This window comes from Leucopleurus acutus (genome assembly GCF_964270905.1).
Source record: "Leucopleurus acutus genome assembly, chromosome: 15".
Classification (NCBI taxonomy): domain Eukaryota; kingdom Metazoa; phylum Chordata; class Mammalia; order Artiodactyla; family Delphinidae; genus Leucopleurus; species Leucopleurus acutus.
In genome coordinates this window covers 72599185-72626997 of record NC_139157.1, presented here as the reverse complement: position 1 = coordinate 72626997, position 27813 = coordinate 72599185, and the positions used below count along the sequence as shown (strand labels likewise).

The window sequence follows — 27813 nt, the reverse complement described above, 5'->3', positions numbered from 1 at the left end:
TAAAAACAAGTAAAATAAGTTGCATGATGAAAATACAAAGAGAGTATTAAAAGTAAAACAGGGTTACTAAGTTTAGATTAAGGAATCAGTGAAAACATCTCTGATGAAGTAAAAATTAAGCTGAGATGTGAAAAATTAGGAAAGGCCCTGGGAATAATCATAGCTGGACAAGACTGAATACCTGAAGGTCAGTGTGTCTGAAGAGTGGTAAGTGAGAGGGAGAGAATTCAAGAGGAGTTCAGAGATGCAGACAAGAGTCAGAGCAGGAGCCTTGTAGGCCATGTACAGGAAGTGAGGAAACCATCAGAGTTTTTAAACACAGGAATATTAGGATCAGAGCTTAAAAGCTCACTCTGGTAAGAGAATAAAAAGAAGCAAGAGTGGAAATAAGAAAACTTATTTTTTGCAGTCAGTCATGTGATGACTTGGGCTAGGGTGGGAGCAATGAGATGTAAAGAGATAAATGAATTCAAATTTTTCTGGAAGGAAAAAAAAAATCAACAGATTACTAGTTACGGATGAAAGAAAAAAGCTGCTAACCTAAGTTAAAAACCAATGTTAAATAACCCACAAGTTTGTAAATTTATAATCAGATAATTAAGAATGAACTCTATAATGTAATGAATGACTTCTATTTTCAATGGTAGCATTTAATTAAAGCTCTCCTTTATATTCATCAAGGAATGAATGAAACTTATCTCCAATTATTCAGCAACTGTTTAATAAAACCACCTGTACTTTTTAAAATTCTCAATGAACATAAAAACCTTATTCTTCCTGTAATTTTCCTCTAAGTCCTAAGATACTTTATAAAAGTTTAATTTTATATATTCAAACATGTAAAAAAACAAAAACAAAAAAACCCATAGCATAAGCCACTCAATTCTCAGTTTGGGGAGAGAAAAAAAAAGGAGCTTGGAAGATGGTTCAAATCCATCTGGGAAGTTTTTTTTTTTTTAAACTTTATATATCCCCGCCCCGAGAGCCAAGGCTAGAGACTAATGTGCCCCTGTTACTGATGGGAATGTACCATGACCTCAGGGCATACTAAAAGGTTGAAAACTCTGGATTTAAGTTAATTGAATTCCCTTTGTTTACCTGCAAACACACAACCAAAATCAAAAGAAGCGATATAGGGATAAAACCTAATAACACTTGTCAGTTAAACCTAATGATAAATACTTATAAAATTAAACGTTAGCTAAAGGTATGCCATTCACATATATGAACAAACCTTTCTTTTCAGAACTCTTTCTTTTTTCTTCAAACCATTTCCCTCTAAATCCCTCTCCATCTCTTGTGACAAAAAGAATTTCATTTCTACTTAAAGCAATATCAGAAATGAAGACTTGGCGTGGGTAGGCCCATCGACACTGCTTCAGAGAACTGTTGACTGATCTCCAGCAAAATACCTAAGATAAAACCAAATTTCAGTGGAATAGAAAGCAATATAGCATCTGAACAACCAAAAAATGAAATCAAGAGATATTATATCTAAAAATAAAAGCTCTGATGAGTATTTTCAATGTTCATTCTTTCAAAGTAAAAGATAAACACTACAAAAGTCAAGATGGTGTGTCTTTCAGAAAATACATCAAGCTAACATGAAGCATTAAAAATGCTTTAAAGACACTCCTCTTATGAAGTAATTTTCACTGTTACTTGTTTGGGGCAAACAGATACAATGGAAAGAAAAACGAAAATCTTAATGCTAAAACTCGGAATATTAGACTTGGTGTAGTATTTACAAGAATGCAAACCACCCTATGAAAATCCAAACTTTACTCTCAAGGGGGAGGAAAAAGAGATGTCTGCATAACTCAGGTAAAACAAAGTCTTAGAGACAAAATAAATCATAGAATTCAATGGCTTCCACGTGGTTCTGCAAACCTTAGTGTTCCTGAGAAATAGCTCAGGGATGGAGAGCGATGAGGGCTTCCCAATCCAGCTCTATCCAGAGCAGCAACCCTTTTATCTGCTTCACAGATTGGAATTCCAAGTATGATTTCATTTGAGCAATTAATACTGCTGATCTTTAAAAGCTCAATCCCCTCATAATTAAGAAACCTGAAGCACAGAATGGTATCTGCCAAGGTCACTCAAAAGTTACGTACACAAAAAGTAGACTGTATTGATTAACTGATTCCGTCAGAGCTTGGTTGTCATTTTTACAGCAAAGTAATTAATTTTACAGGAAGTAAATATCCACGTGTATAAACAAGCTAGATCCTTATTAATGTAAATGAAATAAATCCCAAAGTCAAATTTTGTTTGTTTGTTTGTTTTTGCAGTACACGGGCCTCTCACTGTTGTGGCCCCTCCCGTTGCGGAGCACAGGCTCCGACGCGCAGGCTCAGCGGCCATGGCTCAGGGGCCCAGCCGCTCCGCGGCATGTGGGATCTTCCCGGACCGGGGCACGAACCTGTGTCCCCTGCATTGGCAGGCGGACTCTCAACCACTGCGCCACCAGGGAAGCCCCCAAAGTCAAGTGTTTACATATTCAACCTTTTAAATGCAATTCCATGCCTCTGCTTCCTGCTTTGAGTACAAATTAGATCTCTAATTCCTAAATATAGTTCCCTCAAATAAAATCATCAACCACAGTAGATTTATGCCTGTAATGTACCAGCAGGTGGAGCTTTATGATTAATTCTTCAATTTCTAAAATGCCAATTTGTATAGCACTTTATAAAACCTCAGAAAACACTTGCATGTTATTATTTTATAAACAAAAAGCAGAAAGCAATCTGTGTTTTTCCAGTCACAGTGTAAAATTTTTTCAGTGTTTCTAATGTATAATACATATTTTTAATTGACAATTTTATCAGAGGAATAAAAATTAGAACTCTATTTACTTAAAGGAAAAGAGGTAAGAGAGTCTTTTTTTTTTTTTTTTGGCTGCACCATGCAGCATGCAGAATCTTAGTTTCCTGACCAGGGATTGAACCCGTGCCCCCTGCACTGGGAGTGTGGAGTCTTAACCCCTGGACCGCCAGGGAAGTCCCAGAGATTCTTTATATAGTGATCTAGAAATACATTACATTTTCTATATGATAGTTATGATCTCTGCATATATATTATGTGTACATTTGTTTAAAACCAAATTTGAGAGAAAATTTCCAATTATGTATTTTTAATATTGCCAGCTTAGCTTTTTATTTTTTAAGAATAGTTACATATCTCATATCTATGCAATTCAAAACCATTTTTCAGTACTCAGTGTATATATCAAATAAGCTATCAAAACCTCTTACTTCCATTTTAAGCACAATAAATGAAAATTTAAACTACAGTTTAACAAGGCAGTACTATGCAACATCAGTTAAATGTCATCATACTTTCTTTGAAATACCAGCTCCTAACTCTCAATAATTAGTACTGGACATCAAAAACAAGTAGGGAAGGCTTCCCTGGTGGTGCAGTGGTTGAGAGTCCGCCTGCCGATGCAGGGAACACGGGTTCGTGCCCCGGTCTGGGAAGATCCCACATGCCGCAGAGCGGCTAGGCCCGTGAGCCATGGCCGCTAAGCCTGTGCGTCTGGAGCCTGTGCTCTGCAAAGGGAGAGGCCACAAAGGTGAGAGGCCCGTGTACCGCAAAAAAAAAAACAAGTAGGGAAACAAAAGTCAACAGGAATCATCACTATCATAGCAATACAATTTTACATTATCAGGTCTCCTACAGCTATCAACTAAGAACAAGATTACTATGCTTTTTTATAAATATATACTCACCCTTCCAGCTCCATCCATTGCAAGAATGCAAATTTTTTCACCCCCATTTTCTTTCAAATGTTCAGGATCAACTTTGTATTCCATATGCCCCCCAGATACAAGAACCTTTTTCACATTTAGTTGTCTGGGTGAAAAAAAAAATTCTAGATTAACATGTTCTCTAAAACATACAATCAATTTTAAAGAAATTACTGTTCAAACACTAATTTAGGGTGATTATTGTGAAAGGTGGAGTAAGATGATTTGACCTTTGTTATCCTTAGTTCCTCCTTTTATGAGTTTCCCCTACACAATGACCATTTCTTTCTATGGCAAGTCCTTCCCTCCCCAAAGGTCTCTACCTACCCAGATACACACATTAAATACCTAAAACCTCACTTGCTCATGTACACACATTCTCTCTAGATTAAATAACTGATAAGGCTAAAAGCTCCTAAATATATCTGCATTTTAACAGAAAAAATTTAAACCTCAAATCAAAACAAAAATCCTTAATTTCAAATATGGACAACTTTAGATATACCTACCAAAAAAATCATTAGTATTGCTAATTTAATAACTCATCCACTAGCCAATGCATTATACATTTCATTACATCTACACACGTGATGTGCCTATAGCATTGTGTGAAACCTGCCTGCTATTACTCCAATGATTATCCTCCCTTTCAGATATTTTACCCACGTTTTAAAATGTTTTTCTTTTTTTGTTTGTTTAATGTTTTTCTTCTCAAAATTACTACATTGTAACCAGCTGTAACAGAAGAATTTTCTTAGTGAAAACTTGGATGTAACTTATATTTATGTAATTTAATGTTATCAGGGCAGATTTTATAAATGTAAAGTAAAAACAAAACCTAACATTTCACAAATCATCTCATGCTCAGAAAGAAACCTACACAGTCAGTTCTAAGAAACATGTATGTTCACATTTTCATGTTTTTATAACTGAAATATGACCTACAATTGATAACCTTCCAGTTGTTACACACAAAAGATAAGTTGTATGTATTGATGGTTGACATCTGCTCATGAGCTAACCTCATAGTTGGTATCTGTTCATGAAGTTACCATCTCATTGACATTAGCAAAAGCACATTCTGTTGAATTTCAATTCAAATCCCTGATTACTTTAAAAGTTGGATAGCTACTCTCTAGAATTCCTACACACTCCTGCTTCTACTAACTGAGCTATTGTACCTGCTCAAAGATCTATTTCTCTACTTGTATTTATTACTACAGTTATAATATAATGAAACATCATGTAAACCAATGAAATATTAGTCTGAAAAGAACACTTTCTATAAAAGCTGAATACTTTAAAAAGACACAATAAATATGACAAGCAAAAAACGGCTGTCGGGCTTCCCTGGTGGCGCAGTGGTTGAGAGTCCGCCTGCCGATGCAGGGGACACGGGTTCGTGCCCCAGTCCGGGAAGATCCCACATGCCGTGGAGCGACTGGGCCCGTGAGCCATGGCCGCTGAGCCTGCGTGTCCGGAGTCTGTGCTCCGCAACGGGAGAAGCCACAACAGTGAGAGGCCCACGTACCGCAAGAAAAAAAAACAACAAAAAATAACGGCTGTCAAATCAGATATGGATTAACCAAGTATATAAAATACTGAAAATGTATAAAAAATATAGGATTTTGCCTTTAACTTACTTCACACTTGTTTTTAAGCACTTGCTCCTTAAATCATTCAAAATGAAGTAACAGGTAACACATTATAAGTATTATAAGTATGGTTTATGCACAAAAGACAGAGAACTCCAGTTGGTAGACCCATCTAAGTTTTATAATTCCCTGCTTAAACTGACTTTTTGATTAGACAGCCAACTGCTTGTTTACTGCATGTTACTAAAACAGGTAACAACTGCCTATACAGATACAAAGATAAGAAAATATACCACTTAGGTATAAATACAAGGACTGAGTAGAGGGTCCACAGAATATGATTTTTTTTAAATAAATAAGTGTATAATATATAAAAGGCTACACGTGAACCAATGATAGTGTCACAAACCAAGAATTATGATTCATCTAGTTCTGTGCACCTGAAGCATAAAAAAAGGGAAACTTATAGGTCATATTTAACCATATGTTATCATAATTCAGAAATACTATTTTACAACCTACAAAGAACTTTTATATATATTTACTGGATGTTTGCCAAAAGACTAAGATTATCAAAGGCAAAAACTCCTGACTTTCCCACCGTTCAATTTTCTCCATTTGACATTTCAGAGAATGCATAAAGCTGATACTCAGATATTTGCTGGAAGAGCTGAATTATTATTAAAGTATGTTTCTTTCACAAAAATACACATACTTAGAAGCCATCTTCTTGCACTGATAGTCTGCAAGTAAGTAAATATCTCCCTTTGTGGTAACACAGACAGTTGCCCCATCACTAGCAGCAACCAAAGACACAGTGATGTCCTTATGGTGAAGGGCAGAGACTTGACGAGGGGCAGTTACACACTTTTCTCCATTGGGATCTAGTAAATAACCTAAAAAATTACACAAATAAACAAATCACAAAATATCCGTTTTAAGAATACAATTTGTTTTTCAGATATTGTCATCATGGATTTCTTACCCAGCTGTCCACCATTTAGTCCCATGGTGTAAACAGCTTCTCTAGTCCATAGCACTGTATGAAACCTGCCTGCTGCTACTCCGGTGACTGTCCTCCCTTTAAGATATTTTGCTTGCATCTATTCAAAAGACAAACAAGACTTCAGTTTATTATGTACCTATGAACTAACAGAATTTTGCACAAGATCCAGTAGACCAGGGTAGCAAATATATGGCATATTTGCTGCCAGTACCCCCCTCAAGTGCTAATGGCATTCATCACTAATAGATCTCAGCACTAATACTGACACCCCAACTCTTCTCAGAATACAAGACATCTTGATGCAGCCACCTTAAGTCAGGAGTTTAAACATGTAAAAAAAAAACAAAACTGACACAGTATAAAAACCAAATCATTAAACTTTTGTTAACAAGCAATATGCAAAACAGGCATTCTCATTCTTACTGAAAACTATGATACTTTTAAATTTGACATATCCAGAGTATCTCAACAGTGACACTACTGACAGTTTGAACCAGATCATTCTTCGTTGTGGGGATTGTGTTGTGCATCGTAGGAGGTTTAGCAGCATCCCTGGACTCTGCCCACTAGATGTCGGTAGCACTACTCCCACCCCCACACCCAGCTGTGACAACTAAAAATGTTTCTAGACATTGCCAAATGGCTCCTGGGGTACGAAACTGTCCGCACTTAATACTGGCTATGTCCATATCAACCCAGAGTTCCACGGTAGCCACACAATGAGAATAAAAATGGGAGTAAAATCTACCATTTCTAAAGTCTGCAAAATGATTAAATATCTACAAATTCCACAGTTGGTTGGGGAAAATGGGCCTAAGAAGTACCACAGATTGCAAACTACCTCTAATTATTTTGGAGTAATTCCTGTTGATTCATTAGCCATCCAGGATGGAAAAGCACTGGATTTTAAAGCTTATTACTAAAAATGTATATCTAATAATCATTTTAAATCCAGAGGATTAAACCAGTGAGAAGTCTAACACCCAAAATGCAAAATCTTATGAGTTGAAAACACATTTGCTATATGTGATGATTCTAGTAACATATTAATTTAAAGCACCAGTCCTGTCCTGCGTACTAGGTCCCTGAAGTTGAGGAAAGGCCACCCTCTGGTGGTGGTTGTACAAATGCGAAAGGGAAAACAGAACAAAAACAGTTGCTTTTAGACCTATGTTCCCTCACGTAAACTTGCCAGGTATGATTTCTGCGCAGAGACAGATCTAACATGAAGCCAATAAGCTTAAGTTTCTGGATGCCTCATTTACATGGCCCACTTTTTACTTATAAAATTTCTGTTTTTTTCTTAAGAAGGGCCTCAAAATTATTTAAATTTCAAACCCAAAATATCTGGATTCCCTGATGCTTATGAACACTTACAAGTTGAATCTAAGGCAGTTTGCTGCCTAATGTCCCAAGTGCTCTTTCTCACTCCAAATAAATGTTAATCTGTACATTACTACGCTTAATTTCTCCTGTGAAAAATAAAATATATACCACTGAAGAAACACACTGTTGAATACAAGTAAAATAAGTTGCTCTGTCAATGCCTTCCATTTTTTTGTCCATATAGGTTTTACACCAATGGTCACCTTATTATTTAAAAAAGAGAAGTTTGGGCTTCCCTGGTGGCGCAGTGGTTGAGAGTCCGCCTGCCGATGCAGGGGACACGGGTTTGTGCCCCGGTCCAGGAAGACCCCACATGCCGCGGAGCGGCTGGGCCCGTGAGCCATGGCTGCTGAGCCTGCACATCCGGAGCCTGTGCTCCGCAATGGGAGAGGCCACAACAGTGAGAGGCCCGCGTACCGCAAAAAAATAAAAAATAAAATAAATAAAATAAAAATAAAAAAGAGAAGTTTACCTGTCTAGGTACATTACAACTGGAAGGTGGAGGAATGATTCCTAATTGATGAAAAATATTTAGACCAAACGTATAAACACATCCATCTTCAGTTAATACAACAGTATGATCCTTAGCAGCTGCCACTTGAGAACAATTATGACCACTCAGTCCTTCCACAAGCCTAGGGACCTACAAAATAAAATTAACTTCAGTATATCACATTAACCGTTTATATAAAGTACAAAATACAAATAGAATCTTATGATACCACATCCCAAATGATACGACTGCTATACGGCTGTACCTATCATGGGCAAACTGTACAATTCAGCAAGGGGGAGATAAGTTTAATGGACATTGCTTTATAAGTAAAATACAAAATCCCAGTGAGACATTTCAATAAAACAATTTGATTCAATAAATGATTTTTGAGCCCTTATCATTTATCATACACCAAGTGCAAATGTGTCTGGTTTGAATAAAGGGAGCTCTTCAGCCAAAGTATTCATTGGTGTAGTGAAGAAATAAATAAGAATACAGGAATCAATGCAGCCCTTCAATGCATAACCAAACATACGATACCATATTCCTTTAAAGTCATTTGTTCTGGGTTCAAATCTTAATTCTGTCATTTACCAGCTATTTGATCTCAAACAAACCTCATCTTTTCTCATTTTCTTCATCTGAACACAAAATAATAATAGTATTTTGGATGATAAAAAAATCAGCATAAGGAGTAAATGAGTTAGTAAGTACAAAACACAACACTCTCTGGCTCAGAGTAAACAATTGATAAATGAGTGCTATTATTATTGTCATTGTGTATAAAATGAGGATAACAAGGCCTATAACCTCACAGTGCTGTTGTCAGGCTTAAATCAAGGCAATGATATTGCATGGAAAGCATGAACAATGCCTAGAACATAATATACCCTTGAAAAAAATGGAAGAGACTACCATAGCTCTCTCTCATTTTTAAAGACCTCTTAACTGATGAACATGCCAGCAGTCCCCTCAAAAAAAACTTACCTTAAAAGTAACCTAGTGAGGAAATAACTTTCCTGAATGTAATGATTATTAGGTTTCTTCCAATTAGCACTAAGTTTCAGTAGCATAAGAGTCAATTTTGTGATTATACAATGAAAATATTGGCCCAATTTTCAGACCACAAATACCTTAATGAGAAGTTAAAAATGAATAAAAACTTAGATCCTGGACTACAGGAAGAGTTTTACAATTAGTCTGATTTTTTAAATTTCAACTATGGAAATATTTTAAAGCTTATTTATGTACTCTCCTGACTCGATGTTTGCTATACAATATAATTTTTCTTTAATGCTTTAGAATTTTGCATCATATCTAAATCCTTATTTTGAACACAATACACCAGGAAAGTAACTGATCTTGTAAACTCTATTATCAGTCGGTATATTATTTTCTCCTTATAGTTGGTTAAAAAAATTTTTTAGTTAACTGAGGTTTCCAGTTTATACAATTTTACCAAAGTTACCTAAACTGTATAATGACATTTCAATTACCAAGCATGTCTGTTCATCTCCATGGCCTAATCGTCCTCCAGGACCATGACCACAGGTATAAACTTGCCCTTTCTGAGACAGAAACACTGAGTGAAATTTACAAAGCACCACCTACAGGAAAACAAGAGAATATTATTAAACTTCTGTGAATAAAACATCCTTTATTTTATAAAAAAGAAATAACAGAATATTACTAATTGTTTAAGCTAGATAATGGGTACATTAGGATTCATTATACTGTTCTCTCTACTTTGTACATGTTTAAAGTTTTCTGTAATAAAAATTTATAATATATGGTGGTCTATTTTAAAACTACGTCTAAAAACACTGACATTGGGGGAAGAAAAATTTAGAAGGAATTAAGCAAGTGTTACCCACAAGACACTAAACAAAGGAAAATGCAAATCTTAAGTATTCAACTACAAAAAGTAGTAGTCAGTTGTTTTCCAATTTCATAAAATCTCAAACAGCAAGAATTGAACAGAGTAAAATATGAAGCATAAAGATTACCAAATAGTGACTATTACTAAAGAAAATAATAAAAGTGCCTTAAGAGTATTTTTTCCAACATCACCTTATAAACAGGGAGTGGGGGGGTAAACAGTACATGCTTTTTATACCTCTGATTTTGTCTAATATACCTTTAATATAATTACATGGCTTTAAATAATTTTACACTAATTTTCAAGCTCTTCTCTTTTCCCCACTTCCTTCCCAGAACCCTCCTTGCCCTCTGACAAACAGTTCCATTTTCATACATTCTTACCAGAAAACAAGGTTACTATAAAAGGGTTGAACTGCATCAGCAGAAGGCAATAATAGGAAACCAAGAGCAGTTTTAAATATGCATGCACTTACATACGTAACCTGCAGGCCACACTTTGCCACTTTTCAATGCATCAGTATACTTATTTTACCTTAATACTATCTAAAAATCCTTTTTTACTTTTAGAAATAATCTGCATTTACATCTCTTATGCCACCCATAAATATTTCTAACTTAGGATATTAAAAAAAGGATTAAGAAATAAAAAAATCCTAGAATTATTTTCCAGAAAGTCAGGGTCCTTTGGAAAAATAAGAAAATCATGGACTTCCCTGGTGGCGCAGGTTAAGAATCTGCCTGCCAATGCAAGGGACACGGGTTCAAGCTCTGGCCCAGGAAGATCCCACATGCCACAGAGCAACTAAGCCCGTGCACGACAACTACTGAGCCTGCACACCACAACTACTGAAGCCCGCACGCCTAGAGCCTGTGCTCCGCAACAAGAGAAGCCACCGCAATGAGAAGCCCGAGCACCGCAGTGAAGAGTAGCCCCTGTTCACAGTAACTAGAGAAAGCCCGTGCGCAGCAACGAAGACCCAAAGCAGCCAAAAAAAAAAGTTACAAGCTGAATTGCAAGCTCTGTTTACACATATCCCTAAACCACTTGGCGAGTTCTGTAAATACATGTGCCTATGATAATGCAAAAATCACTATCTTATTTATTAGCTGTACCACAAATGCCTAAAAAGTCTAAAAATAAAACCCAAAATTGTATTCAAATGTGTAATACAAAGTTACAATCTGTAAGGGAAAAATTATTTCATGAAACCACAAGTAATACATTTTGTTCAATTCTATATTCAATATTAGGATGCCATTCTATAATCTGTGACTTCTACAAAACAACCAATACCAGAGTGTAAGACCTCCAACTTTAAAACCTCTGAATTTTTTAAGGAGGTAACTGACATGCATTTTCATCTTAATTCTGAGGAATATATTATGCTAATAATAATCATCTCTGTTCCATGGCAGTTAATTCATCTGGTACTATACTACAGAATCAGCCCTTTTTCAGTGAGTAACAGGGCTCTCAATGGTGCTCAGTAAATATTCCCATTAACTTGCTTCCATTTTTCTTACTGAAATTTACACTGCTTTCCTTCCTCTCAAACCTATCCACTGTGCTTGTGTTTCAATCCTCCTTTTCGTAGTTAAAAAAAAAAAAAAAAATCCCTTACATCCTTAATTTCTTCACAAAATACTCTCATATCCTTGCCTTAACTGAAATGTAGTTTTCTCTTTGGGTATACTGTTTCATCCTTAACCCTACCAAGTGGAATATGCTCAGTTCTTCTACAGCACATATATCTTAGGATCAGAAGGTACAATCAGCCCGTTTCCTAATGTCACCATTATTCCTTCACTTTTTTTTTTTAACATCTTTATTATTCCTTCACTTTTGTGTAAAAATCTCTGCTCCTGAAAAATCTCACCTCATGAAATCTGACTATATCATGTACTAAGTCAGAAAAGGAAAACAGGTATCTTTCTAAGTGCCTCAACTCTGATCAATCATTAGTGGCTGTTGATGGGTGAATTCTGAGGACCTGTTCAAGTTCAGTTTAAAACAGAGAGGGGAGAGAAGACGGAGGGAGGGAGGGAGGGACGAAGGGAGAACAAGAGTATGCTGTGACTGATTAGCGACGTCTACCTAAGGCTCTGAACTAGGTGAGGAAGAGCAGCCAGCCCTGCTCTAACAGCTTTCCTCACCCTCACTAGAAACTCTGACCCCAGGCTTATGACTCTGGTCCATCCCAAGTCCTTTCAATATCCTAAGTTCCCTCGAGGTCTATGTAGATGGCCAGTCAGAATCCTAGCTTTCAGGACACCACTCTACTCTCTACTTCTCTAGTCACTCTTCATTCCCATGTGGGCTCCTGTTCTTGGCCTCTCAAATTTTAATATTCTCTTGAGTTTAACTCTTCTATTTCATTTTTTTTAAACTGCTAATTGTGATACATTAATTAATGACTTTTGGTGTGAAAACCAGTGTTCTACAGAACCCTAAATATGGTGGCCATATAATATATAATCCAAATATTTCGGGGAATAAAAGGGGAATGACATTAACTATTACATCAGGAAAAAAAATCACGCAGAGATGAACTCAAAAGACATATTCTGAGGTGTAATTTTCAGGATTCAGAAACTGAGATTTATAGCTTTAAAAATTAAGTAGAGAAAGTTTAGGAATGGCAAAATTAGCACTTCAGACAGTTAAATTTAAAAACTTTGAAAGAATGTCTGGAGTACAACTGAAATGAAACTCAAGAGGAAGAAAAGCTGAGGCTACAGATAAATTACACACATACACATACACACACACACACACACACACACACACACACACACACACGAGAGTTACAGAGAAAGATGAGTATGCCAACAGTAGCAAAATCTACTGAAGTGGAATCATCCAGAATAATGATATAAGGCCAAAGACCAAACCTTTAGAATTATCAATTAAAATTTTACAATTACTTATATTTAAGAACTCAGGTTCACTTACCTAAAACTAATAACAAACTTCATTTGAGTATCAACAACAAATTCACTTGAGAAACAATCTGAAGAACTCTAATTAATTAAGTAGAAAGAAAAACTAGAAAATCAACACAAGCTCTACCTTTTAAAAATTAATATCTGTATAATGCCTTCTAACTTTAAACATGCCTTACACAAACATCTCATAGTTTTATGATATTTTACATAGTCTAAATATGATTAAGACTAACAAAATCTAAAAAGAATTAGTAAAGTTCTGTTGATCAATTTCTTCATTCAAATATGTTACTGCACCTTCACCAAAGTTAACATAATCCAAATGAAAAGATAAGCTATCAAATACAAAAGTTCTTTTTAATCTCTAAAAGTGCTCAGATTGTATTTCAACATACCTGCTTGATATAAACCCCACTCCTAGAGAACAGATCCACCAACTCGGGATGATGTTTGCTATTCTGGCTTCCATGACCCAGGGTGAAATTTGTATTATCTCCCCAAGTGTAGACATCTGTAGGATCTAAAATGAAAATTAGTTTTTATACTCTTTTACATTTTAAACAAGTATCAGTGTAGTTTAATTATAGATATACTCCACTAATCAGTTTACCTCAAACATGATTCTTCACAAAAACTAATTTAATTACCATATTTAGAAAGATACTACCAACCCTCTCTTTTAAATTATGAATCTAATAATTTACTATATAACTCTAAGAATAGAAATCAGAAAATCCAATTCAGCACAGGTCTGTCCCAATGTAAGCAATCTAACACTTTACCCTTGTTTCTTTAGAAGTTTAACTGCCAAATGATTAAAATACCACCCGCCATATCCACCTAGTTTCCATGAAAATAATACATGTAATTATTTAAATGTAAAATGTTATTAAAACATTTAATATATAAAGGTTCTAAATGAAGCAAACATGATATTAGCTCCTATTTCTAGAGAAACATCATCTTCCAATAGTTTGCTCTTGATAGATGCAAAATCACACTAGAGGTTGGGCCAATATCCATTAAACTGGGATAAAACCTAATCACAGCTAATTATGATATAAATCTTCATTTTTATTTTGGAAGGCTTATAAAGTTCTTGAATGGAATTATAACTGTAACTTGCAATATAGTGTCCAAGATAGAAATAAAAATGAAGAACATGTCCTTACTTAGCTTGCTCACTAGTTAAAATGCAAATTAACTAGTGCCCCCATTTAAATCTCTCCTCCTTTTCAGTCAATTTCCATTACCAAAGCTCACAGGGCAAAAAAATTGGAGATAAGTGCAATGAGAAGAAGGAACATGTGGGTAGAAGAATCACTTCCTTTCCCCCTCTAGCTCAAATGCTGTTACTTTCTGAATGCACATCAACGGCTTTATAGTAGTTACAATTCTAGCTGCCTTCCCTTTTTAGGCTGTATTTTTACTCTTATACACAGAAATGAACATTGAATCTGAAAAATGTAAAATAAACCAAAGTGCTCTGAAAGAAAACCAAGGTTATCAACCAACATATACCAGAGTAAAAGTTCTTTGCAGATATCCACACAAATTTCCTCAGGTATTTCTATAACAATAAAATTTCAATAAAATTTTCTAAGCTGTACCTTAATGGAATATATTTGTGGAATTTTCTTACCGGTATTTCTGAATACTACATGAGCTGGTCTATCCTTCATTACAAGATCCAAAGCTGACAAGCCTTCTTTATCTTGAATATACAGACTAACACCATGCTAAAAAAAAAAGGAAAAAATATGTGTGTGTATATACAGATATATATGTATGTATTTTTAATCATTTACCTATAATCAGTAATTTATTTATAAAAAAGTCAGATGATCAAACCCATAAATACATTAAAAATAAACATTTAATAACAATTATCTCCTATGCTCATACACATTTATTTCTCACATAAAAGAAAACTAAGAGAAATCGAATATCCAATTCTTGGGTAAATAAAGAAGAACCAGAAAATGTGAACAAATAAAATAACATTTAAAATCAAAATGAAAAACAAATCAAAATGAAATAGATATGAAAGTTTTCCGTGGTAAGTCAGGTCAGTTACTGAGAAGGCCCTAACTTTTGGTCTGGGTCTATGTGTACACACACGTGCTTTTTTTTTCATATTTAAAGAGCCAAACTCCACATCCAGCTAAGGGCTGTAAAGATTTCTACACAATGGCAAAGAATACTTCTTACTTTTTATATATATGTTTTTTAGGATTTACTGTATATAATGTGATCACCTATGCTCCACCTTTTTGCCTTGAATTCCATTTACGTCTATTATTGACATGAAGACAATTATATTCTTTTATTTCTACTTGTGTGATATATATTTTTATATTTTTCCACTTAAAATTTTCTACTTAAATTTTCAGAGCATTGTCTCTTACCACTTATAGTTAGATTGTTTCGGAAAAAAACCCCTGAGAATGCACGTGTGTGTGTGTTTTAAGAATGAATTTAAAGTAATCTGTAGTTTTATATCTCCAGAATTCAAACATGAAACAGAACATTTTCTGTCCCATCTATTTAAGGCAGTTAGCACACCCTATCCCTAGCACCATTATTTACTGTTTTTAAAATATAACTGGAGGAGGGGAGAAATAGAGCAATGTTCAATTCATATTATTACTACATACAGTTTTTTAAACACAAAATGTACTCCTTTTCATAAATAACTTTTAATATTTGCTGATAGTTTAATATGGCATTCAACAATAATTTTAACTCATGTGAGTGATCACTGCCTATCCATGTACACCCACAGTTTACCTGGGCAGTTACAGGTTGAGATGAACCATGAAGTTTTTAAACTCTAACCACAACATGTTGGAATACTCTTTTTGGGTTACTTAAGAAAGAGCATCTCCTCTTACCTTGTAACAATGGATTTTAATAAATTAAAATCAAGATGGTTCCAGATGGTTATAACACTTGATTTCACAAGGGTTGTCAATGAACAAAAATACTCGTTAGTGAGCTAACAAATAAAACAAAATCCAGAAGTGATCTAAGATCTTAACAAATTTAAAAGTGTACGTTGCCTGCTGCTTTCAAAGTTAGATATAATAAATCCATGTGGGAAGACCTGAGCTTGGCCTTCGTAAGGGTAAGAAGGGTAGATTCCAGGGCAGAGTGTTCCAAGCTACGAATCTGACAAACAGGATCCCTGGAGAGTTTACTTGATCAGTTTTATAAATCTGTCCTAAACTTTATTATATATATACCAATTGGACCCTAATAAGACTACATACAGTTGCATCATCCTAAGCAGCCCCAACTGCATAAAGGACTAGCCACACTTTTTTGCCTTTACAGCTCCCTACATATGGTGGTCTCTGACACTTTCTAATATGCTCACCTTAAACTCTAAAGGTAGGAGCATCCGTGTGTAGTCTAGTCTATCCCATTTATTAAAAGATCAACTCTTTACATATCCCCAAAATAGTAGGTAAATTCATTACCTTATTAAATAGCACCTAAGTATAACCAAAAAACAAACCAACAAACAAGCAAAGGATTCTGTCTTTTTTTTCCCCATTACAATATTCCTAGCACTTAGATCGTTGCCTAATACACATTAGGCACTAAAAAAAAAAAAAATGTATTCCAAATACTTTACAAACAGTATTATCACTTAATCCACACAATCTCATGATTCAGTGAGTTTTTCCATTTACAAATGGGAAAATTAAAGCAAGTTCTTCCAGGTTAGTAATATAAATAAACCACCAAAATTAAAGAAAACCGGTATAGAGGTAACAGACACAGCAGGACCCTACAAACATAAACATGCCTCCTGTCACGGAATCAAGAAGGTAATGAAAAGCTGCATAAGATATGCTGTTTCTACTCTGGCTTTTGGCAGACAAGAAGTTTCTGCTGAGGTTTTTCATCTTTGGCAATCAGGAACTGATAGCATGGGTGTTTATTTATTGTACAATTTTAGCACTTAATTTTAAAATTTCATACCTATAAAGTTTTTATCAAATGTAATTCATTTAAAATGTGTTTTTCTGTATAGTCTCTTCTTGCTAGTCTGTAACACCTTAAATGCTATAGAGCTATCACCAGAAGTGGAACTGACATGAACACCCCATCATTGCAGCCCTTCCAATTAAAGGAGTGTTAAAAGGGGAAAGAAGTCTGTGCTAAAAAAAATGCAGATGGCTCACAGCAACATGCGAATACTAAATGGATGAAAGAGGTTTCTGTGGGAATATTTTTTTCAGCGGGAAGCATCCCCGTTAAGTGTCTATCACGGATCAGAAGGACTCTGATGATGATGACAGTCAAGCCAAGAGCAAGGTCGCCCAAGGCACCATTTCCTGGCTTCTCCTAGCCAAGGTGGCGAGGATGATTGAGGATTTCTAAAGGGAAACGAAACCCAAAGAGAGGGAAGGTCCAAAATTCAGACCAGAACCTATTTCAAACGGAAGCCCCCAATCCTAACACCAGAATGGCAACCCCTAGGATGGCAGAAAATCCAAGGACACTCTCAGGCTTGAAAGGATTGGCAGTCATCCAATTTTCCAGCAGAAACTGGTGGGAAAGGGTAGAAGTAGAGCTGATAGATGCTTTAACTCTTACTAACCTAGCTCTTCCTGTAAAAGAGATTACAATAGGCAAATTAAACTGATACCCAAAGGTTTTACATATAAGAGGAATTAACAGTACTATTAATAAACTTAAGAAAAGATTTTCTTCACTGAAACTCCCTGGGGGGGGAAAAAATAAGGAAGGTACCACTACTATCCTCTTTTTATAGATGAAACTGAGGTTCAAGATTTAGTAACTCATCCAAGAGGACTCAGTAAGTAGTAAACCTAGATAGTTTAGCTCCAAAAAGGGTATTTTGCTATTAACACATACTGAAAATTATTTTGATCAGTAAATGTTACCACCTAAAGACCACTATGTAAACAATTTTTCTGAAGTCAAAAACAGACACCAGGACTTCCCTGGTGGCACAGTGGTTAAGAATCTGCCTGCCAATGCACGGGGCACGGGCTCGAGCCCTGGCCCGGGAAGATCCCACATGCCACGGAGTAACTAGGCCCGTGCGCCACAGTTACTGAGCCTGCGCTCCTGGTCTGGGAAGATCCCACACGCCACGGAGGAACTAGGCCCGTGCGCCACAGCTACTGAGCCTGCACTCTAGAGCCTGTGAGCCACAACTACTGAGCCCGTGAGCCACAACTACTGAGCCCACGTGCCACAACTACTGAAGCCCACACACCTAGAGCCTGTGATCCACAACGAGAAGCCACCGCAATGAGAAGCCCGTGCACCGCAATGAAGAGTAGCCCCTGCTCACCGCAACTAGAGAAAGCCCGTGCACCCAACGCAGCCAATCAATCAATCAATCAACCAATAAATAAAATTTAAAACAAAAAACAGACACCAAAGATAAAGACACTGAAGATAAGCACCCTAATGCCCTAATGTGACCACAAGTGCCTTGAGGACAGGAACTGCTTTGTTCTTCTCTGGTCCTCCACAAACATGACTAAATGCCTATACACAAGCTAATTGTTCAATTTAAAACTCATGACTTCTAACAGTTTTTAATTTGCATTCATTAGTGAAATGACATCCATCAGGGTATATACCAAAACACTTCATATTATTTGGCTAAACAGTACAACAAACCTAGATTTAATCTTTTTTTTTTTTTTTTTTTTCTGTACGCGGGCCTCTCACTGTTGTGGCCTCTCCCGTTGCGGAGCACAGGCTCCGGACGCGCAGGCTCAGCGGCCATGGCTCACGGGCCCAGCCGCTCCGCGGCATGTGGGATCTTCCCAGACCGGGGCACGAACCCGCGTCCCCTGCATTGGCAGGCGGACTCTCAACCACTGCGCCACCAGGGAAGCCCCCTAGATTTAATCTTAATCTACTTGATGAGAAATTTAAAATAAACTGATTCGAATTATTTTTTTTAGAGGTAGATTTTTTTTTAATAAATTTATTTTATTTATTTTATTTTTGGCTGCGCTGGGTCTTCGTTGCTGCACCCGGGCATTCTCTAGTTGCGGCGAGCGGGGGCTACTCTTCGTTGCGGTGCGCTGGCTCTAGGTGTGTGGGCTTCAGTAGTTGTGGCATGTGGGCTCTAGGCGCGCGGGCTTCAGTAGTTGTGGCGCATGGGCCTAGATGCTCCGCGGCATGTGGGATCTTCCCAGACCAGGGATTGAACTTGTGTCCCCTGCATTGGCAGGCAGATTCTTAACCACTGTGCCACCAGGGAAGCCCTGATTCTAATTATTTTTTTAAAGAACTATAAAAACTTTATCCTAGCCAAACAAGAAATAAACACACGACTCAAAACATAGTCCCTAAGTGATTTAAATAACCAGTGCCCTTTTAAAGTAGATAATAACATAGTTATACAAAAGGAAACTGTATTTCTTAAAAATACTAAAAGATATATAGTACTGAGTAAATGACAAAGTGGGATTCACTTCAAAATAACATGGGGTGGAGAAAGTCAGTGGAGACATACATAACACAAAATTGGCCAACAGTTCATGATACATTGTAAACTTTGGTATATGTTTAAAATTTTACATCATAAAAGGTTTAAATTAAAAGGATATATGAGATTTGAATTCTAAAGATGAGTTATAATAGTAAAAGATATCAAACAACTGATAAGAACTCAAATCTCTTTTGGAAAGTAAGTGGAATATATGAAAAACATTAAGAAAAATACATGCCAGACCAAATGGTTTTAAATAAACAAATGACACTTACCTTCAACAGAGACCAAACACAATCAATATGTCCATAAAAAACGCTTCTATGCAAAGCTGTCCATCCTGACTCCTTGTCTTTCACCAATGGATCCACTCCTTTCTCAATAAGCCAATCTAACACTCCTTTCTTTCCACAGGAGGAAACAAGATGGAGGGCATTTCTGCCAAAGGCATCCTTGATAGTTGCAGCATTGTAACAATGACTGGAGAGAAAGGCCTTAATCTGGTTTTCACTCCCCTTTGTTACCACAGAAAGGACATCCAAAGCATGCTTCAGGGATCGACATTTTGATGTGCAGTCAGGGATGGAAGAATTCATCCTAATTGTTTTAATGCAGCTTACTTCTTCTGAACAGTCAGATGATTTTTAAAAAATGAAAAAGCCAGGACACAAAGGTGCTATTCAGAAAGATTTATAGAGAATAAATGGCCTGTTTAGGATTATAATTTAAATCCTCATGGCAACAGTATAAAACTATATAGATCTGTACAATGTATTTTGGCACTTAAATCCAAAAATTATAAATAGCCCTATCAAGTTTATATCAAACACAAGTTCTTTATTTAAAAAAAAGCTTTCCACAGTTTATAAATTATTCCTGGAGTCAAGCACCACGGGGAGGAGGAGGGGAGCTCCCCCTCCACACTGTCCACTCCTTTCAAATATCCATGATTGCAAGTGGGACCTAGAAGAGAAGGAGAAAGACAGAGTAAAAACTACACAATCTATCTCTTGCTCAAGTATTTTACAGTACAATTACCTCCATATTTAAGTGCCCCTAATTCCTATTTCAAAAACAAACAAGCAAACAAATGAGCCTACCAACTTCTCACAGATAGGACAGTCACTCCTCCTTCCTGTGATATTTTCTCCCTATGGAATGTGTGGCAAGGTTAGAGCTTCACTGACAAAAGCTCGACCTCCTCTCCCAGTTCTGATAAGGGAGGTTAGTTCTGCTCGGCCACAGCCTGACTGAAAGGTGGCTCCATCCACCTCCACCCGAGTAAGTTGAGGAAGAAAGGGAAGTGGATCCACTTGGCAGAAACCCTCGGCCTGTCTGCCCGGATTCTACAAATGTTACCATACAGGTAACTGGAAGGGTCAAAGGACTCTCACATCCGTGGTATGTCTAAGTTATTTGACTTCACTCACACTTTATTTCAGAATCCAGACATTACGAGTAGACATGTTCACGTGGAGTGATTAAGTTAATGCATTTAATCAGGACCCCCAAAATGGAGGCCACCCCAGTGGCCTCACCCACAGCACAAATCTAAACCTGTCAGTCTGCACCTACAGGACACACCTGTCAAGGAAACCTAACAACAATTAATCCTCCAACTCCGCTTTAGCGAGTTCACCTCACTCTAGAGAACAGGACCTGCACGCCTTATTAGGAAATCCCCAACCTCCTAGCCAAGCGCACCCTGCTTCAGAGTTGCCTCTTCTAACATTCTGTAAGTCTCTCTTGCCCAAAATCCCTTGGAAATCCCTTCACCGCCAGTGAGCACTGACTCCCCCCCCACCCACCCCCACCCCCCGCAATCCAGGCGTTGTTTTCCCTTGAACAAAGGACATCCAAGTCGTTACTAAATTGTTTTAATTTTGTCATTTGACAGGAGAGAGAGAGGGAGGATGGGGGAAGGGAGGAAAGGAGAGATTACTTTGTTCCTGTGTTTGAAGTGCTTTTCAAGCCCTGGAATTGTAGTCGCCTGTCCATTTCAAAGGTAACTTTTAAAAGAAATGCACTTCAAAGCCACCTTGATATTGTTTTTCAGATGGCCGCAGTTTTGCATTATCTGCTCTGTTATTGTTGCTAATATCAATAAATTTAACTAACCATGTTAAAAACAAACAAACTTTCCACCGATAGAAAAAAATTTCACATACTGAGATATGGGGAAGTCATTCTGGCTTATACATGATTTGGCTTGAACTTTATGCTAACTAAAACAGCCTGTCTTATGGCCTGTCAAACACACATTGTACATCTGCTTTAACCATTAAAGAAGAGTGTAGCTCATCATCCAGTAACACAAAAGGCTAAGTTGCAACCCACTGCAGACGCCCACTGACAGTACATCCTGAGGGAAATTCAGGATGGGAAAAACAGGATGAAGCATTCTATGCTTTGGATCTACCGGCTCCTAGGTAGGTAAGAAGACCAGATTCTTGCACCTTCCCATACACAGGAAAACACTAAAATCATTAACATGAGATATCTGTTCTTTGTGATTAGCAGTAATCTTTTACCAAGATGTATGCTTGACTACATGTATTCAAACACTACAAGTATTTAAAACATACATAAAAAAAAACTCCTAGTCCTTTCTAGCTCCAGTTCTGTTTCTACTAGACTATATATAAATAAGCAAAGTGTTTGGTAGTTAGTTGACATGAAGAAAAAAGTACCAAAGCCTCAAGTAGTTTAAAATGTTTAAACTGGAAAACATGACAGATGGCAAAATAGTCACGTGTAGTTAATTTCATCCCTTTGAGGCTCTAAACTTTTGCCATCTTTGTGTTTTCAGTGTCTTCCTAATACCTGAAAGGAACTACTTATGTGAATAACTCAAACCCTACAGGATATAATTAAGATACAAGAGAAAAGAATTCCCCAATTTGTTACTATACATAATTTAAACACTTAAAAGGGAAAAAAGAATATTAAATATAAACAAAAGTGATACTATACTATAATATATAATGAGAGAGGCACAGAGTACTATGAACATAAATTATGAAGGGACTAAGTGACTAAGAGCTAACATTTCTTAGAATCCTACATACTTGGATTCAAATATAGCAATGCCAGCTGTTACCAATTACATAACTCTACAAATTACATAATGTCTCCAAGGCTTCATTTCTTCTTCTGAAAATGGAGACAATGCCACCAACCTCAAAGGGTTACCGTAATGATAAATAAAGCTGCTTATCATGGTACCTGCTACCAAATGTACATTCAACAAATAGCAGTTCTGGGGCTTCCCTGGTGGCGCAGTGGTTGAGAATCCGCCTGCTGATGCAGGGGACACGGGTTCGTGCCCCGGTCCAGGAAGATCCCACATGCCGCGGAGCAGCTGGGCCCGTGAGCCACGGCCGCTGAGACTGTGTGTCCGGAGCCTATGCTCCGCAACGGGAAAGGCCACAACAGTGAGAGGCCCGCGTACCGCAAAAAAAAAAAAAAAACGAAAAACAAATAGCAGCTTTTATTACTATCATTTCTTCAGTAACAAAAAGATAAGAAATTTTTATTCCGAAGTTCATGTTTGGGCTTCAATGTCTCTGCTACTAGTTTCCAAGCATTCTTCTCCTATGAAACCACACATACTAAGGTTACCAATGACCTCCAAACTGCCAAATACTTTTGGTAATGTTACTTGACTTCTCTGCTTTCGAGTCATGACCACAACATTCTCGTAAGGAATCTAGAAAGGAGTACTGAAAGCACAGGGAACCACTGAAGCATTTATGCATGGGATCTCTCTCCTACCACTTCTTCCAAGGGCATTTTCCCTTCCCCTGACCTTCAAATATTAGGCTTCTCTCAATGTTCCACCTTCAGTCTTCTTTTCCTCTCTAATTCATACGCACCCTGCGTAATTTCAATCTCTTCATGTTAACTTTAACCTGTGCTCATAATCCTCAAATCTGTCTCCTGCCCTCACATCTTTCCTAAATTCCTGGCCCAATGCCTAGCGTTAATCTTATTCATGCTTTCAACAAATGCTTACTGAAGGCAAAGAAAGCAAATACTTATTAAGCATGGGATATTTTACATGATGTGATATTTTACATCAAAGAGGTTAAGTAAGCCACCCAAATCACATTATCAGTAAAAGAGGAGTTAGAATTCAAACACAGATCTATCTCACAGTAAAGTCCAAGCTATTTCTACAACACTATGCTGCCTCTTCAGTGCATCTGCAGGTCACAAGGTACTGCGAAAACAAAAATACGTAGGACTTAAATATTCTAGATATTCTAGTACAGACTCATGGACAATATTTAAGTGAAAATATAGCTCATTTAACAACTGTACTGACTGAACGAGATTTATTATCTATTACGCAGTCTCCACCATCAGTGGGGCACAGTTTGGTAGAGGAGAATGATTTTTATTTAAGCAAGTACTAAAAATATATCATGATTAAAACCTATGATAAAGATATAACAAGTGACTCATAGGAATGGGGAGTCAACAAGAGGGATAAAGGGAAGATTCCTCAAAGGAGATGAGATGAGTATGTGTTTGCCTGATAAATTCAGGGCCAGTGGGCATTTGAGGCAGAAGTAACAGTAAATATAAAAGCACTAAAATTACCTTGGTCCATTCTGAAAATTCTAATTAATTCAGAAGACAGAAATGCATATGGCCTAATATATACACAGGGATGAACTAGATTATAGACAGCCTTATGTGCCTTTCTTCAGGGATAATGAAAGTGAGCAATTCAGAAACACATTTAGGGCCTTGAGTTGACAAGATGTGGTCAACTCCTAGGTTTCTGGCTTGACTACAGATAGAGCAGCCAAGAAGAAGAGTAAAGGGTAAATACTTCGTAAATCAGAAAAATAAAACAAACTGAAAACAAAAGGAACAAATAGAAATTAAAGGAGAAAATTTTTGCTTTATATGTGATGAATACAAAGTGTTGATGAGAAATTGAGGTGGAAGAGTGTAGCTAGCTACACAGGTGACTGTTAACCTTGCAGACTGGTCCACCACAAAGGTGCCAGCCAGTAGAGGTTGAGCCCTCAACAATGGCTCACAATCCTATTTAACCTTGGTGAAGAGTTCAGTTATCTTCCGAAAACACAAATCTGATCATGCTATTCTCTCACATATCCAAGACCAAAATGGACCAATATCTATATTTCATGTGTTAATAGCCTTGTGATCTCAGGAAGAGGATGCCAGTTAGACTTGGCAACCACGTAGCACACAAAGTTCAGACTGTGAATTCAGAACACTGAGCTAGTAACCACTAACTAAATGACCCTGGGCACATAACAGCTGCCTAAGCTTCAATTCTCTCACTTGTAAAAAGGGAATAAAAACTATTTATCTTCTGAGTTGTTCTGAAAAATAAATGAGACAATTCATGCACATGTAAGCACCCAAGAAATGTTACGAAGGAAAGGAACATAGTGATATAATATATTGATCAAAAAAACAGAATAACTATATCAAAGCCCTTTCTGCTTGGAATGTTTTTACCCAAACCTTTACAGGGCTGCCAACTTACCCATGGCTTACAAACATTACATCTACCATCTTTTGAACTTTCACATGGACAAGCGTAGTGCTTTACATAAATGAACTAATTTAATCCTCTTTCCACCCTGTATTGCCCTGTATGTATTAACTAGGAATTGGGTTCCTATTATCTAAAACCTTGGTCAAGTAGCTTAATCTTCCTAATCCTCAATTTCTTCATCTGCAAAGTGATGACAACATGCCTTGTAAAAGTGTGGACCTTGACTACACATAAAGCTCCTTAAGGCAGGGAAGAGAATGCCATACTTACTCACATTTGTCACTAAATATAATATGTATTCAACAAGTAGGCTTAAATTTTTAAAGAGCTCTCTAAAATCAAAATACCTTCCTTAAAAACTTGTATCCATATTAACTGTCACAAAGCTACAAATTATAGCGACTCATAATTGATGAATTAAAAAAATTTTTAATTCCTTCTGTAAGCCCTGAAAAGAGTTCACATAATTTTAAAACATCAAGACTTACTACTTTAGGAAATTAATAATTTAGCTTTATCAATACTGTATTTTATTTTATTCTGTTTTCTCAATTATTCTCTGGGTACAAAGGATAGAAACTTCAATATTTTATTAGTGCAAAACCCAGCTTCACAATTGAACAATTCCCCAAATTCTAGGGGGCAAGCACATCTCTGGAGGTGGCAAAGAATTACTGCCCTATTAATGATAATAAAGGGACTTCCCTGGCAGTCCAGTGGTTAAGACTCTGCACTTCCACGGCAGGGGGTGCGGGTTCGATCCCTGGTAGGGGAACTAAGATACCGCATGCCACATGGCACGGCCAAAAGACGATAAAAAAAAAAGAAAGAAAGAAGATAATAAACTAACTTTGACATCATTTATAATAATTAACCAAGTAACACTGAGCTCCTTATGCAATATGGTCTACTGAACTTTATGGTTCCGAAGCATAATGTAGAATTTAGCATACTGAAAGCCCTGGACAAAAGTTGTGTTTTTTTAACATCTTTATTGGACTATCATTGCGTTACAATGTTGTGTTAGTTTCTGCTGTATAACAAAGTGAATCAGCTATATGCACACGTATGTGCATACGTATATCCCCATATGCCCTCCCTCTTGCATCTCCCTCCCACCCTCCTTATCCCATCCCTCTAGGTGGTCGCAAAGTACTGTGCTATGTGACTGCTTCCCACTAGCTATCTATTTTACATTTGGTAGTGTATATATGTCCATGTCACTCTCTCACTTCGTCCCAGCTTACCTTTCCCCCTCCCCGTGTCCTCAAGTCCATTCTCTACGTCTGCCTGGACACAAGTTTTTTAAAAATTTTTAAATGGAAAACCATTTTTTAAATTCCTTGAAGTAAACCGCTTTGACTAAATATCTGTACTTTCAGCAAATATCTATACTCTAATTCTTTTTAGAAAACATCTCTTTCTGCCCTTATCTGCCCTATATCAGTTTCTAAAACCTATAAAAAAATTCAAGGAATTTAAAATAAAAAGGGCAGTGAAAAGATCAAGGAGCTATGGAAGGACGTGAATTCGCACAACATGGGCATAGAAACACTACCACTCATAAAAGTCACATTCTTTTAGTACTTCTGATAAATCTCGACTTTCAAACGCCCTACTTCCAGGCATGAGAAAAAAAAAAAAAAAAAAAAAGATGCTACATCAATCTCTGCTTCCTGAAAAATATCCTGTCCGGCTAACACCCTTTAAGTTTTACCACCTACGTTGGAAATCCAGAGTCACGGATACCCTGGGTTACTTGTTTCGCTGATGAACCAAAACTTTTTAGAAATCGGCAACATGATACAAGAACAAAAGGCCTCTATCCTGTGTCCCCCCATCCCCCCAAGAAAGAACGGGTCCCTTTTCACATAACAGGTAGATTCACACTGAACTTCATCGTTAGCCTCCCCAGACTGAACTAAAACTTCTGTGACGCCACGAATGGGGTAAGAGGCGTGGGCGCCTCGAGGAATGGCTTCAAATTCAAGGCTCCAGGGGAAGTGACACGAGACAACTATCAGAAACTGGCAGCGCAACGTCGCTGGAGGGCTTGGCAGGCTGGACCGCAAGGTAGCGCGGCGCCCGCACAGACCATTCATTAGCTCCGGGCGGCAGCGGGGAGGCGGCCGCCGGAACCCGGGCCACGCGGCCGGCCCCGCGCCGCCTCTCGCTGAGCCTGGCAGCCTCGGCGCCGCTGAGTCCCCTCCCCGCGGCCCACCCGGGACACCGGGGCCCGCGGTCACCCGCACCCTCCGGTAAGGTAACACTGTCCCGTCGCCCCACGACTCAAGGGACGCCGTTGCCTCTGCCCGTTCCGCACGGTCGGGCCGCGCCGAGCCCTCCCTCACCAGTCGCTAGATGAAAATGCTCCGGTGGTCTCCGCGGGGTGGGCACACGGTCGCGCAGGGACTCATCCTCAGTGAAGGCAGCAGAAGAAAACGAAGGGCGCCAGTGGAGGCCGGTCCCCAGGCCCGGGTCAGCTACGGAAGCGGCTGCAGCAACAGCCGCCGCGTCTGCAGACGTCTAGAGAAGGGGCAGGGAAGAAGGGCCGGCACAGGCGGGACCCAGGAATAAGGCGGGCGCTGATTGGCTGCGGCTCGTGTATGCCTGTGGAGGATTGGCTGGTGTCTGCCCAAAAGGCCTCGCGTGGCAGCGCCTAAATTATGGTCTTTCCTTGGCACCCTAAAGGAACTTGACTCCTCCGGCCTTGGGGCAG

At 37.8% G+C, this 27813-nt stretch overlaps 1 protein-coding gene across 4 annotated transcripts in view; it reads right to left on the bottom strand.

Moving 5' to 3' along the window:
• The window catches only part of IBTK (inhibitor of Bruton tyrosine kinase), a 90373-nt gene extending 62764 nt beyond the window's left edge, over positions 1-27609 (bottom strand). For all 4 annotated transcript variants that reach the window (XM_082855988.1, XM_082855990.1, XM_082855989.1 and 1 more), the window contains exons 1-10: positions 27446-27609; positions 19828-20515; positions 14702-14798; positions 13455-13579; positions 9729-9839; positions 8209-8379; positions 6330-6447; positions 6060-6240; positions 3732-3855; positions 1235-1412 (exon numbers count right to left, since the gene is read on the bottom strand). In XM_082855988.1, coding sequence (XP_082712114.1) covers positions 1235-1412; positions 3732-3855; positions 6060-6240; positions 6330-6447; positions 8209-8379; positions 9729-9839; positions 13455-13579; positions 14702-14798; positions 19828-20148 — 1426 coding nt within the window. In that variant the 5' untranslated portion in view covers positions 20149-20515; positions 27446-27609. The remainder of the gene's footprint in view (positions 1-1234; positions 1413-3731; positions 3856-6059; positions 6241-6329; positions 6448-8208; positions 8380-9728; positions 9840-13454; positions 13580-14701; positions 14799-19827; positions 20516-27445) is intronic.
• Positions 27610-27813: the final 204 nt, after the last annotated feature.